This window comes from Arvicola amphibius, chromosome 18 (genome assembly GCF_903992535.2).
Source record: "Arvicola amphibius chromosome 18, mArvAmp1.2, whole genome shotgun sequence".
Lineage (NCBI taxonomy): Eukaryota > Metazoa > Chordata > Mammalia > Rodentia > Cricetidae > Arvicola > Arvicola amphibius.
The window spans coordinates 28,062,728-28,087,303 of NC_052064.1; the positions used below are offsets into that span (position 1 = coordinate 28,062,728).

The following is a 24,576-nucleotide window of genomic DNA, read 5'->3' on the forward strand; positions in this document are numbered from 1 at the left end:
TAATCCCGGTGCTTTGGGAGGCAAGCTCATCCCCGGGGCTCACTGGCTGGCCAGCTGAGTCTGCTTGGCAATTGCCTGGTTAGTGTGAGACATTATCTCCAAAAAGGTGGCCAGCACCTGAGGAACACCACTCACGATTACCTGCTGGTCTCCACATGCAAACATACATATGCATACAGGTACCCCAACATACACATGAACCTGAACACAACACACAACCATGCACACACAAGTGACAGCACCATGATGTGGAATTAGACTTGTCAGGTGTTCAAGGCCAGGCTCTTCCTCCTCCTCTTCCCTCTTCCTCTTCCCCTCCCCCTCCTCCTCCTCCTTTTCTTTCTTTCTTTCTTTCTTTCTTTCTTTCTTTCTTTCTTTCTTTCTTTCTTTCTTTCTTCTTCTTCTTCTTCTTCTTCTTCTTCTTCTTCTTCTTCTTTTCTTCTTCTTCTTCTTCTTCTTCTTCTTCTTCTTCTTCTCCTTCTCCTTCTCCTTCTCCTTCTCCTTCTCCTCCTCCTCACTTTTAGATTATTCTTTTTTAACTAAACATAAAATATGTTCATATTTTAAGTATATGGATGATAAAATTTAAAGATGTGTATATCCCATAATCATCACCAGGTTAAGAAATACGACATCTTGAGCCTCCAACTGGTGAAGCTTCCCCGGGGTCCTTCCCACAGTCGTTTTCCCCCCGGGCAGCCACTAATTGGCTTCAGTCATCACAGGCTCCTGTTTTAGCCTTGACGTCAATGGAATTGTGCTGGAAACTCTGCTTTTGATGTTGAACTTTGTGAAATTCGCCCATGCTGTCGTGGTAATTGATTCTTTTTCATCTCTATGGGACAGTTCGATGACGTCATCGAATCACGTCCCATTTATCCTGCTGTGGATGGGCACTCCATTATTTCCACTTTTATTAACCGAGTGCTATAGGCATTCTTTGGCGCTTATTTGGGGGGACAGCCTATAAAAGCATTTCTGTGCATATAGTAAGACAGCTGCTCAGATCTCTACAGGGTCTGGGTTCAGACCACACCACCAGTTTCATGGAGTGGTTCCGTGAGCTTACACTCTGCTTAGCAGTCCAGAGCGTGCTCCTGTTCCACATCCTTGCCCACAGCGGGCGTCACCTCTCCTCCTCCCTCTGCTCACTCCAACGGAGGCAGGCCGTGGCTTTAGAGATTTACACTTTGGTGTCTTAGCGGTTATAGTGACTGTGAAAGTCTGGGATCCAACGTGAAACGCCCCAGCTTGCATTCCTAATGGCCACTCTGGCTGTATGGAAGCTCACTAAGCTCTTTGGATCTGGCTAATTTCAGGGTGTGCTTTTATTTTTATTTGGAATTTTTAAGGATAAAGTTTGAAGAAAAATTAATGCACAATTAATAAAAACTTAGGGTCAGAAAACTGGGATTCAACCTGAAGATCTGAAAAGCAAAACAGCCAGCCACTGGCTCTTGCCTTGACCTCAGTCTGAAATAGCAATGCCTCCCAGAATCTCAGAAGGAGACTGTGTCTGAGAGTTGCCCTCCCTGCCCCTGCCCCACCGTCTTATATTTCTTTCTAGGACTGGGATTAAAGGCATGCACCACCCGATTTCTATGGCAACTAGTGTGGCTACTGGGATTAAAGGTGCGTGTCACCACCATAACCTGGTCTGTAAGGCTGACCAGTGGGACTGTCTTACTCTCAGATCTGCAGGCAGTCTTTATTTATTAGAACACCATTGAAATGCCACTACAAAAATGTTTATTTTAAAAAGTGAATAAAATAAACAGGCCAGAGGCCATTCTTGGCAGCACTATCAGAACGGGTTTGCCGTCCCTCTTCTCTTTCGTGAATGAGACCTCCTTCCCGAGGTGTTTTGTGTCAATCATAATTCTCTTCCTTTCTTACAGCTGTTCTTTTTATTCCCCAGAATCTGCCATGTAGCCTGAGCTGCTCTCAGGCTTTCTGTATCAATGACTCTGAACTCCTGGTCCTCCTGCCTCCGGATTACAGGTGCTTGCCGTTGTGCCTGATTTATGCATTGTTAGGGGCTGAACCTGGGGCCTCACGCATGCTGGGAAAGCATCCCGCTAACGGAGCCACATCTTAGTTCTCTCGTTCCTAAACGCAAAATAAAGATAAATGAAACTAGGTGCTTTCAATACAAAATTTCAGAATTCCCCTTTGTAGCACAATGTATTGCTTAGCGGGAACCAGTTTCCATATCGGATATTCTTCCCATTGGTCGCTGTCTGTACAGCTGCCTTTATTCCTGCTGTACTCTCTGTGACGCTTGGGCTTGGAGCCAGGGAATTGCGTCCAAATGATGCTCATTTTCATAGCTGCTATTGATTGTACTTAAGGACTGGCCTGGGGTCACCTGCAATCATCACTACATTCATGAGCTGGCTTTGTCACACAGTCTGCGTGGGCCCTTATTTTTCTACACGAATGCTTCTGCTTATTCTCAATATACTTTATTAGTTTCATATTTACAGAAAAGTTGAGAAAGTCATATAGAGTTTACACAGAGCCCATACCCACCTCCCATGCTAACATACACGAATACAACATTAATTATACTTCATGAGGCAACATTGACACATTATGAATTGGAGTACATGCTTTGGTCTTTTTTTTTTTTTTTTTTTTTTTTTTTGAGACAGGGTTCCTCTGTGTAGCTCTTGCTATCCCGGTGGCACTCACTCTGTAGATCAGGCTGACCTCGAACTCACAGAGATCCGCCTGCCTCTGCTTCCCAGTGCTGGGATTAAAGGCGTGTGCCACCACCGCCTGGCTATACTTTGATTTTATTTGGTAAAATAAACATTGGGCTATTCAGATTGTTCCAGCTCCGGCCACTGGAACTCTTGACTCCTCTTGGAGACCCCCATCGCCTACTAATTTTCTCATTACTTACTTTGCAGCACAAGACACTAGGAAACTCCAAGATTTTATGTGTTAACCGGGGCCTTGGCTAAGGGTGCACTGAAGCCAAGCTGGAGACATTTACCCAAGTGAACTACAGTCACTGTCACAGCTCAGCAGCACAGCGGGTTAGAAGAGCATGTGCATCCTCGGGCCCCCACCACACTGTAGGCTTTCCTGCTGGAATTCTGAGCCACAGGCATCCGGCTATCTCCATGCCTCCCGAAACATCCGTTGATCTGTGTGACGTGACAGGCGAGCTAGTTGCACGTGAGCGAAAGCAAGCCAAGCATTTTGGCTACAAAAGATCAGTGATAATAAAAGAATCATTTTCCAGACAATATTTTCAAGTTAGTGTGTGAACACAGGGACCAGACAAGGAATGGAGAAAAATCAAAGATGGGACCTTATTGGGTTGACATATGTCTCTAATACTCGGGGTGCTAGGTGAAGGATTTAGCGAACAATCAATAAAACAGAAGTCATTGTGAGGGGCAGGGATAATGTCACGCTGCTGCACCTCCCTATTGGAAGGGTCCTCTGGCCTTAAGGGTGACAAGATGCAAGGCTAAGAGGCAGGGTTTCCCGCATGAAGCTAAAGTGATGGAAAATTAGCACTAATTGGAGTCTAGTCCCTTAGCCCACAGATAAGAGCGTCGCGGGTGATGGCTCATTTGCTCATTTAGTTTTATTCTCAAAAGCCAATCATTCTAGAAGAATCAGCCCCCAATGGTAACTCATAGCTCCTCTCCATCCTCTCTTGTGCCACCTCAGAGAAATGCTGTTGTGGATCAGCCTGGTTGTGGACCCCTGCTTCACGTTTTATCACCCCCTGGGATTTTATTACTCTGGGTTTCTCTTCAATTCCCACGCCATGAAGATGGACAGTAACAAGAGCTGCCCCATCTTAGTTAAACATCACCATCTCCCAATTCTCCAGACCGATCAAAAAGTCCTGTACTTGGGGCCGGAGAGACGGCTTGGTGGTTGAGAGCTTTGGTTGACTTTGCAAGAGGCCCAGCATTCGGTTCCTGGCCTCCACATGGCGCCCACAACCATCTGTAACTCCAGTTCTAGATGACCCAATGTGCTCTTCTGGCCTCCGCGGGCACTGCAGCCTTGTGTTACATAGAGACACAAGTAGGCAAAACACCCAGATACATTTAAAAAACAAAAAGGCCTATGTTGTTTTTATTCAGGCCTGAAGTGGCGATATAAATCTGCTTTGCTTTAAGTATTTTGTTTTTTTTTATTGTCTGATTTTTAATTTCTTCCTGGAATTGCCTGATCCTGCAGCTAAGAGGGAGCTTAGGAAGAGATAGACATATGAAACATTTTGGGTTTTTTTTTTGGTAACATAATCCATTAGGGTTTCCATAGCAGGGTAGCACAGTCTCGGTACTTATAAACACGAAATCTGATTTCTTACAGTCCTATAAACTGGCAAGCCCGAATCAGCGTTCAGCCAGATCCATTGTGTGGTGAGGGCCAGCTTCTCAACACACGTGGGTGTCTTTTCGCTGTTCCCTTGCACTGCAGAAGTCAAGGAGCCTTCTGGGATACCGACTGTAACGGCACTAAGCCCATTCATGAGAATTTCACTGTCTTAGCTTAATCAGATCTTACGAGCATAGTTTCTATTTTGTTTGTTTGAAACGGGATTTTCCTGTACAGACCTGGTTGTTCTGGAACTTATTCTGTAGACCAGGCTGACTTGGAACCCTGCTTGTCTCTGCCTCCTGAGTCCTGGGGTTAAAGGTATGTCACTATGCCCGTTTTAAAAGCCCTGCTTCTAAATGCAGCAGCCTTTGTGATGAAGCTTCAACACATGAAATTTGGGGATACACACTTAGTATTAAGTATCTGATTCCTTTTCTGCTTTAATGGGCCATTTTTTTTATATGTTCATTTCTTGCTTCTAAAGTACTCTTTGAGGATATGCTTAGCTTGGGATTCTTTGCCTTAGCCTACAACCGTTACACAAGTACAACCAACCACGCTCAGTGGTTTTCCTTGTCGATCAGTCTCACAGAGGCCTACCTACAGTTTCTTGTTCATCTACCTTACTTAGGTTGATTTGATGCTCCGTACAAAGGACCTCTAATATATATATATATATATATATATATATATATATATATATATATATATATCAGTTTGGATGTAATTGGCCCCCATAATCTCATAGTGAGTGAGGGAGTGGCACTATTAGGAGGTATGGCTTGTTGGAGTGGGTGCGGCCGTGTTGGAGAAAGTGTGTCACCGTGGGCGTGGGCTTAGAGGTTTCCTATACTCAGGATACTGCCCTGTGTGTTAGTCAACTTCCTGTTGCCTGCAAGACGTAGCGCTATCAGCACCAGCACCGCATTGCGCAGCACCGTGCTCCCCATCATGATGATAATGGACCGAACCTCTGACACTATTGAGTGAGCCACCCTGATTAAAATCTTCTTTATAATAGTTGCCATGGTAATAGAGTCTCTTCACAACAATAAATACCCTAACTATGATATATATATGTATATATATGAGATATGATATATATAATTACTATATATATAGTAGTTATATATGCTGATCACAATTGGGTGCAAGCACAAAAGATGGGCTTGACAGTTAACTAAGGCTTTAGCAGCCTCACAGATGCCATGCACTTGGCCATCGTGGATGATGGCGGTCTTCATTACCTCTTGTAAAGCAGTATTAATGTCATAACACCTCCAACAACCATGTCTTCCTTGGCCACGGAGGTGAATTACTTGTGAGGCCAAATCCTGAACATATCTGAGCCTCTGACTCCAGTGGCAGCAAGGAAAAGAATGTAACTTATTCTTTGACAGCTTATGAATGCGTATAATACATTCTGGTCCCACTCACCGTCGCACCAAGCCACTTGTTCTTCCTAACAGATGCGAAGTCCACAGCTGATTAAGGCTGTGGCATTAATGGCGTTTCTCCTCCGGCGGCCTGCGCACTGCCTTTGAGCACCGTGAGAGTTAAACAGCAGGGTGGAAGATGCCAGCAAAGTCCCAGTTTGCTTCCTCTGTGTCCTGAAGCCCAAGAGTTTGACCTCTCTTGCAGTGTGTGCAACATTGCTTTGTTTTAGATGTCTTTGTTAACTTCGAATGCCTGTAAAGGCACGGGAGCTAGGCAGGAGCCATAGGTGAGGGAAGAGGGCTTCAGTGGGTAGAAGCAGCAGAGCGCAGACAATGTGAAATGGAGGGAGGGAATATTGAGGGCGGTAAAGATTTAAACAGGGACGGAGAGACAGGGAGACGAGGGAAAGACAGAAAAGACTAACCCAAACCGAGGGATACAGGAAGAAACATTTGGAAACCTAGTACTTTGTCAGTTAGCTAAAATCTGTCATTGAAAAGGAGAGTTTGAATGGGGATACCCTGCGTGAGTGGGAAATGCTGCCCTGAGAAGCCGTGGGTTACTAAATGAAAGTCCTAGTTTGGGTGTAAGTAACCTCCCTATGAGCTGCTGGCCAGGAAAGTCCCAGGGGCTCCCCAAAACAAGACAGGCTATTGCCATTGCCCCCCGTTGTTCTAGACAGCAACACCATACTTCAGTTGGTTTCTTTAGACTCCATTCTGTTTCCGTGAAAAGATGTCCTCGGCCAGGCGGTGGTGGCGCACGCCTTTAATCCCAGTACTTGGGAGACAGAGGCAGGTGGATCTCTGAGTTCGAGGCCAGCCTGGTCTACAAGAGCTAGCTCCAGGACAGGCTCTAGAAACTACAGGGAAACCCTGTCTCGAAAAACCAAAAAAAAGAAAAAAAAAAAAAAAAGAAAAGAAAAGATGTCCTCCACTGGGGTTAGTCAAATTCTAGAAAAACCAACTTGACAATTGGGACAAAACTGTCAGTTAGAAAAGGCAGATCTTTATGGCCTCAGCCTCAGAATGTCACTTTGAGAGGGCACGCAGCGGGGGTGGGGGCGCCGTTGACTATGCCATGATTGCGCTCAAGAATGTGAGCTTGTCAACTGAATATTGATGAGGTGTGAGTTATTACCCCATCTGAGCATTTCGTGTCATGAGGTGGCACTTTATGGCATTGTTATAAATCGGGAAAGAAATGCATGCTGCCTCCAAGAACCCCTGGCTCTTCAGATATTTCCCAAATGTCTGAACATCTTTGAGGAGATCTTTTTATGTGAGGATTTTCAAGTTCTCCAGAAAACAAAGTGGACAGAACGCGTCTCAGCAAGCACGGCTTTACCGGGAGTTCTCATTTCAGTTTGTTCCTGTGATCCCAGAGTTTTGTTTGACTGGGAGACACAATAGTAGGGAAGTTGCTGTCAGAAAAAGGAAAGTCGCCATTAGGGAACCACTCGTCAATAAGGAAAAGAAAGGATGAGGAGAACGTTTCTATTCCTTCACCAGGAGTTGAAATGCCTTCTGGCTTAAAGATGAAAAACCAAATAAAACCACCAACCAGCCAAAGAAACGACTCCACAATAGTGTGAAATACCCGGGGCGGCAGAGAGTGGCTGTTCTATGTCACGGGGGAAGTGGGTTTGAGTCTTACATTAAGAGAACAAAGCAAGAGCAGGTGAGTTTATCATGACAGAAACACAGTGAAATCAAAAGGCAGAGCAGGAAGTCAGAGGCATGAATGCCACCTCTCACTCTTGTCTTCCAGCAACAGTGCAAACCTGGGATAGTGAAATCCTGTTTGAAACTCTTATGTCGACAGAAAGCAGAATCCCCAATCTAGATTATCAAAGAAAGGGTTTAATGATATCTCAAGACACATGACATCTTGACAGGGACCCTCTTACATGAACTAACACAAGCTAGTTTTGCAGAAAGATACTAATAATACATTATTTTCAAATATAAACTCCAGGGACTGCCTGCTGGCCTGTGTACTATAGAGCTACCCTTTCCTGGCTACTAATTTTTGCCCTTCACACCATTTATTCACGTTTTTCCTTTCCTCCTCCTCTCCTATTAACTAGTATGTCCTAGTAGCATTTTCTTTATTTGGACAGTTCATTTAGGTCACTACTAAGCCAGGCATAAAGGATTAATTTATTAAATCAAGGGTATCAGACCCTATCTATATAAGTCAGATTCAACCTGTGGACATGGTGGGTTTGATCCATCTAATATATCAAACAGTTTGGAACAATCATACCAGCATTTGAATTGCTGCGTTTCTCCTTATAAATCAATGGATTTTCAGTGCTGGACCAGAGTTACACACGGCTAGGATCTGCAGGAGCAAAGATATTGGGAAGTCCCATTGGTCTGTTGCTCAGGCTCAGCCAGTTTTCCTACCTGCTTTTTCCAGGCATGAATTCATGACCCTCAAATTATATTGATCTGGGCGATAGTACGGGAGCTGGTGTACATATGATTATGAATCAAAGATTCAACATGACCTAACAAATAGACTCAACGCATGAGTGAAAACCCTATGGTTTGTTTTAATTCCTGTAACATTCATTGGTGCACCCCTGAGAGCAAAAATATTCCTGTAAAGATAAACAAAATAGATCCTTGATCACGAATCCAACGAAGGGACAAATTAACATATCCGCAGAACTGCCTACTGATCTCAAGTACGGTATCCCTAATTTTGTCCTCCTGAGTTTATTCTTCCCCCAAACTATGACAGAAAAGTCACAACTCATTTTTTAAAAGAAGATTTATTTTTGATTAAGTGATTTCGTGATGTAACATGGTTTTTAAACAAAAATAGAGATCAGTATGAAAATAAAACAAATTGTACACATTAAAATATCTTTCCGTCAAAGCATTTCATAATCATAAAAAATACAACACAAGAGTCAGGGGCTCGGGTGAGGATAAGAATACAGACTTCCCAGAAAATGAACAACTGGCCTACGATTCAGTTGTCAGCTTTGTGTAATGCCAGTCACGAAGCATTTCTAGGACGGCTACCAACACCCTATAGTATGTGCCTTAAAAAAGAAAATGTAACTGTAAGGTCAAATGAGGGCTGTATAATCTTATTCTAATATCAAACACCTCCCATTAGTATTCTCTATTAAAAGTTACACTGAGGAAATACAAAGCTTAAATCAAATCAACAGATCCAGAAGTGTGACGATTAACTGTGATCTATGGTACAGTGGACATGAAGGGCGGGGCTGGTGAAGGAGACAGGGAGGCTTAAAAAATACACCGCCTGTGCTCTACTGAAATCTTAGAAATAAAATGTCTTTACAGAGCCTTGGTATTAAAAAGTAAGCATTGTTATAAAATTAGATTAATACTTTCAGTAAGAGGCAAGAGAGATGCATGTATTTTTTTCCATTCATTTATTTTGGAATGCCTGCACCCCTATTATAAAAACATGTAATCTTACGCACTTTCCAGTGTGCTAACAGCCCCCATATTTTACTTATGATATTACATAAAGAAAAATAAGCTGTAATTATATCTTTTAGGGCATTGATGTCCTAACAAAACATTCTGTTCTGTGTTTCCTGGTTCACCCTTCCAAGGTGTTTCTTAAACATTACCCATCCCTTTTAACAGAAGGTGATAATTACCAGAATTTACTGATGATTTCTTACCTACACCAGTAGTAGCTGATTCACTTTGAATCATAAACAATTTCTATCACTATTCCTCAGGTTTGTAATATCTTAAAATGAAATTGGATTTGAAGATATCACTTGCCCAAGGCCACCAGACACAAAAATCACATACAGCTAGAGCCATCTGTTCTGTTGAGCTATTTGACCATCAAAACTGAAGCGAATGTATCTGCTGTCTTAGGTAGGAAGCCATTGTTAGGTCTCCTTTTGTAATTCCGTAACCTCACACTTAGGAGCTTGCTTTCCAGACTAATAGGGAACGTTCAAATCAACATTAGAGAGAGCTGATTGGAGAGTGAGAATGTCTCAAAAGTTATGTGAATGTCAGCTGTAAAAACTAATGAACCATAATGAAATAAAAGCACTTTTTATTTCAAAAAATAGTGTTCGGTAGTAGTAACAATAATTTTCAAGTTAAAAAAAAAATTAATGCAAGTTGTTGAGCTTCCTGATCAAGCTATGATTAGCCTCAAAACTTTGGGACTGAATGGCATTTTGCAGTACAGGAAACACCAGCCTACTGACATCACACAATATGGGTATCTCCCACCAGGTAGATGGCCCATCAGTGTCTTCACTAAACTAAGACATTGTTTTCAATTCAGAAATGTCACACATTCCGACCCCCGTTAGCATGCTCTGAGTCTGATGATGTTTGCATCAGTGTTCCCCTGTCCCCTTGGCTCTCCTGTGATCTTAAATGCGCCTTCAGTCCTAACCCTGACGGCTCTCACGGGGCCAAACACATTCCTTATATCCATAACGTCAGTTCCTGGAAATGCAGCTGTTCCTCCTGAATCTCGACCGCAGTTACCGTTGGATGGCCAGAGCGGCACACGGGCCAGGCATCTCTTTTTATTTTTAACCACCCTTTGAATGGTAGTGGATGGACCTTGAGTTATAGCGCAGAAACCTCTGATGTTTCTGGGGTCCCTTTGCTTCTGTGCTAGACAAATTATCTAAAAACAAAACTGACTACGAAGCAAATAGATTCTTCTGATTAGAATCTGCTGCCAGGGGATATTCCCATTAATTTAAAGTCAAGTCACATGGGAGTAGGATGGTCAATTGAGGACGCCACTCAGCAACAGCTGACCCAAATCTCAAGTGTGACTGGGGGCGTGGGAGGGGGACAGGCTGCATTTGCACATTGCTTCTTATGTGGGGTTAGTGGTGCCTTGTAATGATAGAACAGCCTCACTTCCCACCCCTGGCATTTCCTGAATGAAGTTAAATTGAATACAACTCTAGACTCTTCATTATAAGTTATGTTCCTTGTGAGAAGCAGTGCAAAAAGTAGAAAAAAAAAAAGTCATTTGAATAAGTATCAGGAAGACAGGAAGAAAAACGGAAGCTGCGGGCGGTCCCTTCCTCCACATCACGGGGAGCCAGCTGCCAGGCCTCTGAAGACTCAGGTTTATCAAAAATTAATAACGGAAGCCAGGTCTCTGGTTGGTGCCTTTCCCATACTCTTGCCTGTTCATAATTCATAATTCCCAAGGAAGCCCCCCAAAGACAACCAGATTGGTCTTCAGTTGCTCCCACAGGCAGGAGAGGTAAACACTGCGTTTGTGAAGAGCCTTCTCCACGGATATACTCCTTTCTCCGTGGCCTCCGCAGGAGCGCCACAACGGATGCGCTCTCGAGAAAGTGAGAGTTAGGGAAAGCAAAGCATCTGAAAATCGAGTAGATCAGTACAAACATTAGCCTTCGTAGTTCCCGAGATGAAACAGGGTCGAGGCACCAAAGTAGGAGGACTCATCTCCCCAGTTACGCTAGAAATGAGCCCGATCCCAGCGGGAGCTTGATCCTTCTCCCTAAGCAAGCACTGAGGACCAAACGAGGATGCGAAGATGCGAGGATGTGCTGGCAAGCCCTGGGAAGCGCTTCAGCGCTGGGAAACTTACGCTCAGGCGCCTTCCGGGCGTTTCCATCAGGGCAGCTGTGAGCAGACCTCAGTCCTTACAACTAGAGTTTAATGGACTGAGAGTGTCTGGGAGGGGCTGCACTCTGGTTTTAAAAAAAAAAAAAAAAAAAAAAAAAAAGTATTCCCTCTCTACTTCAATAGCATCTTTTATATTTATTTATTACAGAGTGACCATTAAAGTATAAATACAGCATGTACTAGAAAACAGACTTCCATTCATTTTGTGCGCCAGAGAGATGTTCTGATCCCAGGTGTGGTGTTGGCTCAGGAACTGTGATATTTTACACTGAAAATGGAACGTGTGTGTAGCGCTGGAATGGGAGGAAATATCCAGACTTCATTTTGATATTTCTTTGGTAATTTAAAGACCCTTGACTTGCTCCTTCACAACTCAGGCCCCATCTACAGACTTGAAACCCTCCTCATTATGAATGCATTTTGGGTCTCAAGATTTACCAGCACTGATATTCTATGACACCCTTGATGTTACCAAGAGAAACAGCACATATATGATAATGACTTTTAGCTACATGCTTTCACATACATGAAGCTATAACCAAGAATCTGGGGGAGGGGTGGGATAGGTTATTCTCTCTTCACTCATGAATTGTAGAACTTGGTCTTTTATTTTAAATTGTTTTGGAAACTCAATGCCCTCTCTAGTACACCATGAGCATTTTTCTGGAGGCCAGATTCAGAATCTTGGGGCTCCATCATCAAATGAGTGACTGGCATGGAGGGAACTCCAACGGTGTGCCTGTGCTTTGAACGATGATGGGGTACCAAAACTGTCTTTTATGCTGTTAGCAGCCTCATTTAGAAATCTCTTCAAACCAAACCAAAGAGCCAAGTTACTGGGGTCCACATTCCAGAAGAACACAGTTATGGATATTTCTAATTGTGGCGTACAATAACATCTAATTTATTCAGGGGCTATGTTGTCTAACTTTTACTAGCTGTTATTGTGTGCTTTTGGTTTTACCCAGAACAGCAGACAAGTTATCCTGGCTTTCTGATATGCTATCTCCAATTTTGCTAATTTTCCAACTCTCAGAACAGGGCCAACTAGACTAAATTGTACTATTTTAAGAACGTCTGAGCACATCTAAAATGGTTATTTGGGAAGTTGGATACCTTATCATCAACAAAATAGCATCAATTAGGAATAAAGGGGTACATGTTATTTCCAATATCTTCTGCTAACAATAGGGCATACGGTGGGTGGCAAAACGCCTCAAATGAACACTAACGCGGCTTAGACATGTACTTCTGAAGGAAAGGCAGCTTTCCTTTGAGGAGACCCTGTGGCAGCTGTCAGGGGAGGCTCTGACACATCAAAGTGTGATTCTAAGAGCGTGTTGATGTGCTCTGCTTTCCTTATGGTGAAAAAACACAAACAAAAGAAGTTTGCAAAAATTAAATATATACTTGTATTCGTGGCAAATAAGTACAAACTAATAATTCCAGTCAAAAAGGTTTAGGTTTTTTTTTTTTCTGGCCCAATTATGGTATACAAATAAATAGTCTTCATATCTTTTCCAGGTTCCTATAAGCTTTTCTCCTGGAATGTTTTCCCACATCCAGTGCTTATCTTTTAACACTGTAACACAACGTGAACATCATTCCTCCTGAGGATCCAACGGGACACACAGCTTCACTAGCAGGAGAGTAACTGCTCTTGCTACACACCTCTGGGTACCTGTGCATGTAAGCCCGTGACCTGCAAAGTCACCCACATCCCACCACAGAAGCCCACGCCAGTTATAAACAAGATGCTCGGAGCAATGTGTAGGGAATGCCTGGAACGTCCCCTCCCCCCAGATGGCAGATTAAATGCTAATCCAATGGGTTTTCCCGCCCTCAGTTCCACCTCACCTCACTGAATTGTGTGTCTGCCTAGGGATGTCATAAATCAACGAACAAACAATGGCATGGGACAGTCCCGAAAGCAATTAAAACGAAGGATATCCTTTTATTAAATTAAAAAGGCTTGTCAGTGATGTCATGCAGTGTCTGAGAGATCATAGAAAAGACATTTTCTTGATATTAATAAGAAAGGTATGCATCAGTGAAAATGCAGGCTTAGAAATATAGTGCCGAGAGTTTTCAATTCGTGGTATCCTTCACTGATGAGGGAAAGTGGGATTCTTCCTACGAGGAGGGTTGGCCTCTCTGACACTGGCGACGGCTCCCTAACCAAGCTTGCCGTTCAATGACGCTGTACAAATAAAAAGCAGTGGGGGTTGGAATACGAAATTTCTGTAATAAATGCCATCCTGTAAAGTAGTCGATGGATGGAAGAGAATCTAATGCATTTTTAAATAAATGCATATCATTCTATCACATAGTGTGAGTCTTAAAAAATTATTACTTAGATGCACAGTCCTCGCAGTGCCTGCCATGGCACTGGGGAGGAAATCTGATTTAGAAGCAACGTCTGTTGTACTCAGCAAGAGATGGAGCTGCTGTTAGTCATATTGTAATGTCCCTTCGACTTTGGTACGTTCAGTGCAAAATATTTGGGGGGATTTTTTTTGTAACCTTTATAAAAATAAAAGGCCCTTTAGTTCCCTTGAGCGGGCTCACAAGGAGACAGACTAGCCAGATGCCCGAGTAAGCAATGAAGTAAGTGAAAATGAAGAGGAGGTACGGACAATATGGTAGCTAGGTCCTTATATACATCTTAGAGAACAAAAATATAATGAACCTATAAAAAAAAACAGAAACCACTGTGTATATTTTCCTGATATGCTGTGATTAACTGCTAGTTATTTGAAAACTGTTTTCATGCATTATAAAGCATCAGACCTGTCATTAGTAATTCACTGAGCAAGTTTGTCTTCAGCCGTAATGACACACATACCACTTGCGTATACATTGTTACAGGACCACCTTGTGGCAAATCTTTACAGTTACCTCATACTGACTTCGTCTCACTCGTGTTCCATGAATGTCGAAACCTATAGTGGACACCATGCAGGCACGTGTAAGCAAGAAATGAACATTTCGGTTATAACTTAGGGCTTAAACAAATGTACTTTCAGGAAATATATATTTTTTTTATGATATTCTTTCACTTGCACTAATTTGGAGATTGGGCCAAGTGCTGCCAGTTTGGCTTGAAGTATGCCCGACGGGAGCGTTCCAAGATTCTCCAGAGTCGCTGAAAGTCCCCCATGGAGTTGATCAAGTGCAGGTTCACCTTTATCTTGAAACATAACGCATGGGAAAGGTTTGGCAGTCAAGAACTGTTGATTGAAAGACTGTTGGGTTGTTCCACGGGCACTGAGCTCACCCCAATGCTTCCAAGAGCACTCACAGCCAGCCCCCCAACACACGAGCCTGTGTTCCTCAAGAGCAACACGCAGTTTGTTCTCCTGGAACCGTGGGCTTGAGACTACCACTGCTCTGCCACTCTTCTGGAGGCGGGCTTCTGACGCTGCCTGTCCGCCAAGAGCCGAGCATCCTCTTCCCAGCTCACTCAAGTCCAAAGGTGCTGGTCTCTTCAACTGCTGTCAAGAGTTTCTCATACAGCATGGAAAAGGAAGGGTACGGAGGGAGATCCAGGCGGTTAAAACAAGTGTGGGCTCTGCAAACAGAAGAAGCATGAAGTGCTTTAGTGGGGGGGGGTTGAGGAAAAAAAAACTGAAAGCTCCTCTTCGAGCGCTCATGTACGCATGCGTGTGCGGTGGTGCGCGTGCGCATGCACGTGCGTGTGCGCACCCACAAGAATGCCTTTCCCTTTCTTATTCGAATTTATCTGTTACCATTTTCACAGTTATTTTTGGAAAAAGTAAAGATGTTTTAACTTTAAAAAATTCAGAGTTGCCTTTTTCTTAGAAGAGTTGGACACACTGAATTTTTTTTTTTTACATGTCACCTTTTAGAAAGATAGATTCCGTGCATAGTATTACTTGCTGAGCTGTATGAGAATGAAAATGCCAAGTTTAGTCCTTTTTCTTCCTCTCTATTCAAAGAATAAAGGCCTTGCCGAGGGGCGCACTTTGATTCCCTTCCAACACTGCCAGTTGCCCGGGTGCCCCTCCGAGAGTCTGTGGCTCGGCAGTTTTTCATTTCCTTGGGCAGGGAAGACCAGCAAACTGTCTCTGAAGCCCAGACTGTGGCTCAGAGTTTGGGGGAAAGTCCCTGGCTAGACTTGTCTTTGGAAGTCAGTAAACACTCAGACGGCTTTTAACTGCGTGCACTAATCTGCCTTCCCACCCGTCACAACTCAAGAAAAGGGGCCATTAAATCACAGTGTGTGCGGCGCTCTTTTTAGAAATACCTGCTCTTTTGCCAAGAAGGGGGGGGGGATGTGTTTTCCTGTTATTTTCACCTGAATCACAATAAAAAAAAAATCGTCTCCAAATAGTACATCTTATCGGCGAGCAGATCTGCACTTTTGACACGGGACAGGAAATGCCCTGTCCTGAATGCACGAGAATTTGCTGGGGGCTAAGTAGCTTAGACTTGAGAGAGAGAGAGAGAGAGAGAGAGAGAGAGAGAGAGAGAGAGAGAGAGAGAGAGAGAGAGAGAGAGAGAGAGAAACAAAAACAAAACAAAAAACAAAAAACAACAAAAACGAAAAACAAAACAAAAAATGGCCCTGAAGTAACACGAAGTTTGAGGAGCCATAATATTTGTACAAAAGCAATGTGCAAATCTTATTGTTACAAGTCATTTATGTCTTGTGAGTACTATTCCTGTAGGCGATACTGAACCGGGGAAGATTAACCTTGGTCTTGGGGAGATTTGGGGTTGAGTACCCTTTTTACCATCCCTACCAGCTGTGTGATTTGGAGTGTTTTATTAGAATTCCGAGACTCAAATTTCTTACCTGTTAAAGGGGGGTTAACACAACAAGGCAATTGATATCAGAAGTGGGTGAGATTCACCGAAATAACAGAAACACACTTCGGAGAATGGCTGGCACATGGTGTTGGACCACATAATAGGAGCTGTGTTGTTAGACACATTTCCTTGTCACCAGAGGACTTTATCCTGATTGGCTTCAATAGATTGCCCAACGATAATAATGACCCGTGGAAAATATGGCATAATAAAGAGATAAGAAAGCATGTGTACGTTCACATGACTTATAGAAACGAGAATGTGAGGGGCTCTGTTAAAAGAACCCTGAAATTGAGGCTCAGGTTTCCCACTCCTGATACCTCAAATACTTGGACATATTGATGGAAATCACCTCATCAATCTTTGCAGGCAAACTAAAAAACAGGCAAAAACCAAAACTGAAACCAAAAACCCCACCAAGCATCCTAGAATTGTATTTATCATAATTCTTTTGTTATCTCCTTATAATGGAGCCCAGACCTAGATCCCAAGGCAAAGTTTTTACTAATGTGGCAAAACAGAGTCCCAGGGATGGCTTAAAATCTATCTGGTGTGAAACTCTGAAATTATACCTCTACCTCCAGAGTGCTGGGATTAAAGGCGTGCACCACCACCGCCCGGCCACTGTGGCTGTTTTTAAGGGCTCTGTTTGGTGGTGTCAAAGGCATCAATGATGCCTACCAATGACTGTCGACCTGAAAGGGAGGCCAAAGACCCAGGAGACTTGGTCAGAGGTTATCAAGGTCAGATGAGCCTCTGGGCAAGCCTAGGAGGGGTTGTCTAGATTGGATTAATTAAGGTGGAAAGGCCCACCCTCGCTGGGGAAGGCACCCGGCTAAGGTCCTGAGTCTTGGACTGAGGAAAAGAGGGGGTGGGGGAGGGAGAACGTGAGCTGAGCACTGGGGTTCCTTGCTCTGCCCCCCGACTGTGGGTGCAGTACAATCAGTCACCTCAAGTTCCTGCCACCAGGATGGATGTGCCCCGTGAAATGTGAGCTAAGACCAGCTTCCCCTCTCTTATGTGGCTTTTGTCAGGGCATTTTAGAAAAGCGGCAGGCACGGAGACGAATACAAACGGACCAGCAACCGGCTCCATCCGCTAGATCCAGAACACTGACTTATCGCTTCTGAACTGGCTCCATCAAACAGTAAATGGAGCCCATGTGTTCTCTTCCTGCGCCCCTGGAATGCACGGCTCTGTTTTCTGTCTGTGATTTTTACTACTCTGTGTACTTTAAGTAGAACCTTAAGATATAGGTTCACTGTGCCTGGCTTATTTCATTTTGTGTAACGTTTTTAAGGCAGATTTTTATAACCATGGCTCAGGATCCCCTTCATTCTTACTGCTGAATAATAAGGACACTGTGCATATATCATGATCAGTTGATCGTTTCATCCATTGATGGACGTGAGTCTGTGTCCCACCTCTGGTTATTAGAAACACTGCCACTGTGAACACACACACACGCACACACGCGCGCGCGCGCACACACACACACACACACACACACATGCACGCATGTACACCTGTTTAAATCTCTGCTTTCAGTCTTTGGGGGAGAGATCCAGGAGTGGAATTGTGGGAACATGATGCATTTAATATCTTAAGGACCCACCAGCGCTCCTTACTTGTTCCACATTTTCTGTTCACGCCAGCAGTGTACTGGAGTTCTCATCGCTTGATATCTTCACCAACATTCATAACATTCATTCTCTACATCATACTTATTGTCTTAGCGTGTGTGTGTGTATGTGTGGTGTGTTTCAAGACAGGGTTTCTCAGTGTAGCCCTGGCTACCCTGGAACTCGCTCTGTAGACCAGGCTGGCCTCGAACTCACAGAGATCCACCTGCCTCTGCTGCTCGAGTGCTGGGCTTAAAGGTGTGCGCCACCACCGCCCAGCTTAGCTAGGGTTTCTGTTGCTAAACCGAAACAGCAGGACCAAAGCAACTTGGGGAGGGAAGGGTTTATTTGGCTTACGCTTCTACATGGTGGTTTATCATCAAAGGAAGCCAGGACAGGAACTCAAGCAGGGCAGGAACCTGGAGGCAGGCAAGATGCAGAGGCCATGGAGGGGTGCTGCTTACTGGCTATGCTCATCATGGCTTGTTCGTCCTGCTTTCTTATAGAACTCGGAACTACCAGGCCAGGGACGACACCGATTAAAATGGATGGGGCCCTTCCTATCACTAATCAATCACTAATTAAGAAAATGCTCTAAAGGTTTGTCTACTGCCTCATCTTATAGAGGCATTTTCTTAATTGAGTTTTCCTCCTCTCAGATATCGTTTAGGTTAGCTTATGTCAAGTGGACATAAATTATCCAGAACACTGATATTTTTTTAATCTGTAGTCTAGCCATCCTAATGGGTATGAAATCATTCATTTTTCTGAAATGATTTGTTCTTATTGATTTGTCTCAATGTTACATAATAAAAATATGGGGACTGTCTTGTTGGATTTGAAGAAGCAAGCTGCCACGAAGCCTGAAGTCTAAAGAAGCTTGGAAGCGCAGCCTTCCCTGGCTGAGTCTTCCTATGAGAAAAAAACCCCAGGAGACACCCAATTCCACTCTTGTGAGGCTGTGTAGACTTCACTAAGCCCTGCCTGAACCCATGCACCAAAGACACAGAAAGAGTTGCGGGGACATTTTCAATCACTAAGTTTGCGTGGTTTGTTTGGCAGCAACCAGAAATTAGTAGCAAGTGTCAAGGTCCTCGAGCACACAAGGGAAGGAATGGAATGTGATGATGACTTCATAGGATATAATCATGGGTCAAGGGTCAGTGCTGAAGCGAGGCAGAACAGGAATCGTGTGCGGCTCTTTCGGTTCCTGTAGCTTCATTGCCATTGCCTCTTATCCAGGAATTTCCACAAGCCCGGGTCCTGTTTTCAGCTCTCAACACGAAAGGAAGGACTGAACCATGTGTGTGCATATGTGTGTGTGTGTGTGTGTGTGTGAGAGAGAGAGAGAGAGAGAGAGAGAGAGAGAGACTCTAGCATAGATAGATTGGAACACAATGTAGCTCAGGATGGGCATGAACTCAATGCAAACCTCCTATCTTAGCCCTTCCAATTAAGTTACCACTTCACCCTGGAGTACTGTTCCTTTCCCTCCTCCTCAGTCACGAGACATAGCCACCATCACGGCTGTACCATCTAAAGCCATCGCTGCTTGTCAAGTTACATCTGGTTGCATAACATGTAGTTACCGCAACCTAAGCTTCCTTCTGGGTAAACAGAGTCTCTGGAGAAAGTCTCATGGAGATAGAGACGCCTATATTCTGCACGGGGAAGCTATGTGCAAGGATTGAATGGTTTTCCTAAGGTCAAAGATAAGCAAGTGGCCCAACCAAAAAAAAAAAAAAAATAGCACCTCAACCCCTGGGGGCCTCCTCATGGAAGCCCAATATCCAGCTGCACACGGGGAGACTTTACTGCTCACGGGCTGCATTCTTCACTCCTGTAGTACCATGCAACCCCTGAATGTGGGCTGTGGGTCCTCGGCACGCTGCATGCCTTTTGTATGATAGCCACAAACATCCATGGAAAAGGATTATGAGCAGGGGTGGGGGAAGCTTTAGGGAATTTTTAAGGAGCTAGTCAGTGACAGGGTGTAGTATCTCTGGGGACAATGATCAAATCTGGGTCAATCCAGAAGATCTTGGGAGATACCAGGGGATTTTTTCAGCCACCAAACTAGCAAGCTGAATCTCAGGTTCACGGGAGGGAGAACAGAGGTCCTCCAGGGGGCATTTTGGAGGGCCTCAGAATTACCAGAGGAGTTGTTTACATGAGAGAGTTTGGGGTTTGTCCCTGAGATTCTCAGTTGGATGGTCTGGGAAGGGGGTTGTCCTGGTGATCTGTATTTTAAGATTTACTCCAAGTGATTCTGCCACCATTGGAGAGACATCAAGTCAATTAGAAATACAATCTCTAAATTGGATCGCCACGCTGACATTCTGTGTGCTCGCAAATATTTCAAAACTGCACACAAACAAGCCAACATTGCTAATAAGGAAATTGAGGAAGAGTGTGGTTAAATAAGTTGCTCAACATTTACCATCAGCTTGTTGTATGAGCCAAGTACAAGAAAGAAAAAAAAAGGCAAACAAACAAAAAAATCCTCTGAGGCTTTTCATACTCCCCCCCCCCCAGTCCATTCCATGCCACACACACACACACAAAAAAAACCCAAAAAACCTAGTAGAAAAATACCAGAAGGGCCTCTGAACTGTGTTGATACTGGCAGCAAAAGTCTACCCAGTTTTTCAGTCTCAGTAAGAGAATGTTTTTTCAAATCTTTCAAAGCCAGCTACCCTGAAGTCATAATGAGTTTACCTCACTTCAATCTCTTCAGCCAGAGCACTCAAAAGAAAGCAAAGACCCTCCCCAACCCCCAGATCTATGATCTGACTTAATGGTTGTCTCAGTGTTTTCTGGATTTTTTTTTTTCTGATATTAAACACAGGGTCCCAGGCTTGCTCTCCTTTGGGCTTCCTATGGTGAGTGAGTTACCTAAGCCCAGTGAGCATCAGTTGTGCCTGCAGGAGCCACTAAGCTGACTAATGCATCCCTCACATCTCCTGTACCCAAGAGTCATCCTGGTTTTTGTTCAAGCACTCAAAATGCTAGACAAAGAGAAAATGAAAATCAAGATTTTAAAATAAGAGAAAGTATGTGAGAGAGAGTGGGGGGGGGGAGAGGGAGAGAGATGGAGGGGGAAGGAAAGAGAAAGAGAGGAAGAGGGGAAGAATCATGAATCTTGTTTTAAGTAACAGGTGTCATACAAAAATCAAATGCGCTGGCATCAAACCAGCTCTCTTGCAGGCTCTGGGAGTTAGAATGTGCCAATACTCTCATCTGAAATTTGCATTGATGCCTCACAGGTCATGTGTCAGTTTTCTTATTCCTCTTCCTACTTTTCTGTCAAGAAATTTCACCGATCAAAAACAAATATTTAAAAAAAGCACCCCGGAGAGTTCCGCAAGGATCTCTGAAGCATCATTTTGCAATGTCAAGACTTCTCTGGCAATACGCGTGTTCTCAAACTGATTTATCAGGTCCAAATTGTACCTATTTGCAAGTGTGTTGCAGGCACTGCATCAAGGGAAGGGAGTGTGCTTAGGGGTCTATCAGCTGTTGTGGCTGGAGGAGATAATTCTCAGGGTTATTCATGAGTCTGGGGGTTCTGGTAGTGCCTCTCCGCCCTCTTTCTGGCTTTTCAAGTTCCCAATTCAGGGACCCATGGGTGTTCAGGAAGACTCTAGTCCTTTCATTTCTAGAATCTTCTCAGTAATAGAAAAATAACCATATTCCCCCCCCCCCCCGGGGAGATCCCATGCCGTGTGCATGCAAAGAGACTTTGATGATCACAACTTAAGTCCTTAAATTGCATGCCTTCACTTGCCAAACAAACGCCCACTCAACAGAGGCTGCATGTCAGGCACTGAACAGCTCAGGTAGAAGAGGAAGAAAGGTCTGGTCTCTGTCCTCAAAGAATTCCCGTGGTCAGCAAACGGAAGCTGAAGGGTCAGGAGCTTGTGCTCTGTGCTGAGGAATCTGCCTGGAGCAAGTGGCTCTGAGACCCAATAGGGCTTTGAGCTCTTAGTCCCAGATCTGGGTTGCTTTTTCTCCTGAAGGCGGACACACCTTTGTCTAATCAATCTGAAGATTCCTGTGGGTTGTGTGTGGTTCCGCATACAGTGATAATACAATGAGTTATAAGTCTGTCCAGCCATGTTGGGCAAGGCTTTGCAGCGGATCCTGCCTATGCCAAGGCTGGAAGACTTTGTAGGTGTGCAGGGCTTTTCTGGATCAACATGAAGGATGTTTCCCAACATATGGGCTGGAAGCCTGGGAGAGAAAGCATGGTGTCGCCAGGAAACCAGAGAAGGGCAAGTGACCAACAAGGGTCAAGGCTGGACCAGGCCAGAAAGGGAGGATGGGCCAGAGGGATACAGGTGTGTGCATGCAAAAGCCTTTTTCATTTATTTCAGGGATGAGAGGGAGCACTGGTTGGGTGTGCAATTAGGTGGCAGAGGTGCCATTAAACAAGAAAGAGAAGAGAGGAGCTAGATAAGGACCAAAGATGGACTGTGGCTGTAATCAGCATGAGAAATCCAAAATTACCAGTCACCCAGTGTGACGGGATTCAGCAAAGGTACCCAGGGCCAGTTTTCTTAGCTTAGGTAGCATCATTAGCACAAATAAGGGTATAACTTGGCCATAGCTTAATATTCTTAATTTTTAAAAAATGTTAATAATTTCTCTAGTATCCTTATTAATATCTGCTCGGGCTAGGAAATTTAGAATAGAAATTCTTGCTGACACCAGGTAATAATTATCTATTTAATCTGTTGAACACCCGATCAGGTGTTCACTAAATATGAACTAATGGGGAGGAGAGCTGTGGTATTTATTACTCCAGCTATCTGTTTTTCACATTATTTGGTGAACAAAAATGCTAATTAGCATTAATTAATTTAGCATCAATTAATTAATTAATTTAGCATTAGACTACCACTTTTCTTCCTGCTTTTTAAGGCCACACGGACAGAGATCAAGTTATGCGTCACAAAAGTACTTGCTCAGAGTAAGCACTAGGGAACAAGATCTGTGACCCCAGTGTCTCATGAGGTCACCTTAGTGGAGATGCCTGATCTATGAGCACGGTGTGCAAACGCTACTGCGGGGGAACTCCCGTCCTGCAGATTACTAGCAGAAGAAATGCCTCAAACTACGCATTCCAAGCAAGTTCCGTCTTCGTCTGTACCTACTGGCTGTGGTGTTGGCCTTCACGTTGCGTGTATAGTCTCATTTCTATTTTACAGCTTTATAGTGTGAGCGCCAGCAGCAGCCCTTGGCTTTTCAGATGGGTATAAAGTCAAGTTAAAAAACCATCCCACGGCCGGGCGGTGGTGGCGCACACCTTTAATTCCAGCACTCGGAAGGCAGAGGCAGGCGGATCTCTGTGAGTTTGAGGCCAGCCTGGTCTACAAGAGCTAGTTCCAGGACAGGCACCAAAGCTACAGAGAAACCCTGTCTCGAAAATCAGAAACAAAACAAAACAAAAAAAACCATCCCACAAACAACAAGCCGTGGGTCTCAGGTGCTCAGCTCAACGCTAACGTCAAGGCCATATTAAAGTCACACAAGGTCCTTGTCCTCATAGGGTTATATTCTTGAAGGGGAAAGGGAATAAATATGCTAAGTACTACGTCTTCTGACAGAAACACATTTTGCCAGAGTGACATGCTGGGACCACTGAGTGAAGACGTCAGATGGGCCTTTGTGATGGGGGTCACAGCCCAGCCCAATTCTCAGGGATGAGAAAGAGCCAACAGAAAGGAGTGCTGGGCAGCAGGCCCCGCACGCAGTCTCCAACTAGAACTGCACTATTAGGTTTGAAGACTAGCCGGGAGGCCAGTGGCCGAGGTGCGGATGGGCTGGGGCCGGAGCTGGAGGCCCGATCAGGTCTCCCGCCCTCCAGTACTTCAGGAGTCTGAATTTTCTTTAGGCAACTGAAGGAGGTAAGCTGGGGAGAGAGATGGCCTTAAGAAGCAGGATGAACAAATGTCAGGTTGGATGGGGCTGGAGGAGTCTGGCTGGCTCCCTGCTGCAGCAATCCAGGTGAGAGGTGAGCGTGTCATGGAGTAAGCGGTTGATAAGAGATGAGCCAAGCTTGTGCTCCTGGAGCCAAAGGAGAGAAATGACTTGCTCTTTAACAGCTGCGTTGCCTACTGCCCACCGATACACTTAAAGAATGCTTTATGAAACAGCCCCAAGGCCTGCTCGTCAGTTTCGCCTGGATTACGTCATCCCCTACCGCAGGTAGCAATGGAAACGCTGCCTCAAAAATCAGCAGGATTCTTTCAGTGCTTTACCGTTTACGGAACCCTCTGGACTCTGGTTTCTGGAATCACAGGTAGGTACCACCGGCCTGCCTTCCCGGTCTACCTCCCAGAGACTGAGCCAAAGACCTTTCATATTTACATATGTTGAGAAGTTGATTAAATGGCAGAATTGTTCTTTATTGCTGCTTTACAGAACTGAGTAGGCAGGCGGTGTGGAGAAGCATGAAGAGGAACATTGGATTAGAGTTGCAACTATGGGAACCTCACAGCCACTCCAGACACCAGCAGCTGGACACTTCAAAAGAAGTGGCCCCAAAGGGTATTTCCAGGACGCATCCTCATCTGGTTAATTTTTTTTAATTGAGCAAAGGAGCATTTTATCCCAGGACTCCTCTGTTGTCTGCCTATTCGCTCGCTGAAAGCTCACCTTGACCGTCAACAACACTCTTC

At 44.4% G+C, this 24,576-nt stretch overlaps 1 protein-coding gene and 1 pseudogene across 2 annotated transcripts in view; both read right to left on the minus strand.

Annotated features, from left to right (window-relative positions):
- Positions 1-4,821: 4,821 nt before the first annotated feature.
- On the minus strand, positions 4,822-14,638 carry LOC119803821 (annotated as a pseudogene).
- Positions 11,554-24,576, minus strand: part of Hecw2 (HECT, C2 and WW domain containing E3 ubiquitin protein ligase 2) — a 176,112-nt gene continuing 163,089 nt past the window's right edge. For both annotated transcript variants that reach the window (XM_038315559.1, XM_038315560.1), the window contains exon 28: positions 11,554-15,009. In XM_038315559.1, the coding sequence (XP_038171487.1) occupies positions 14,898-15,009 (112 nt within the window). In that variant the 3' untranslated portion in view covers positions 11,554-14,897. The remainder of the gene's footprint in view (positions 15,010-24,576) is intronic.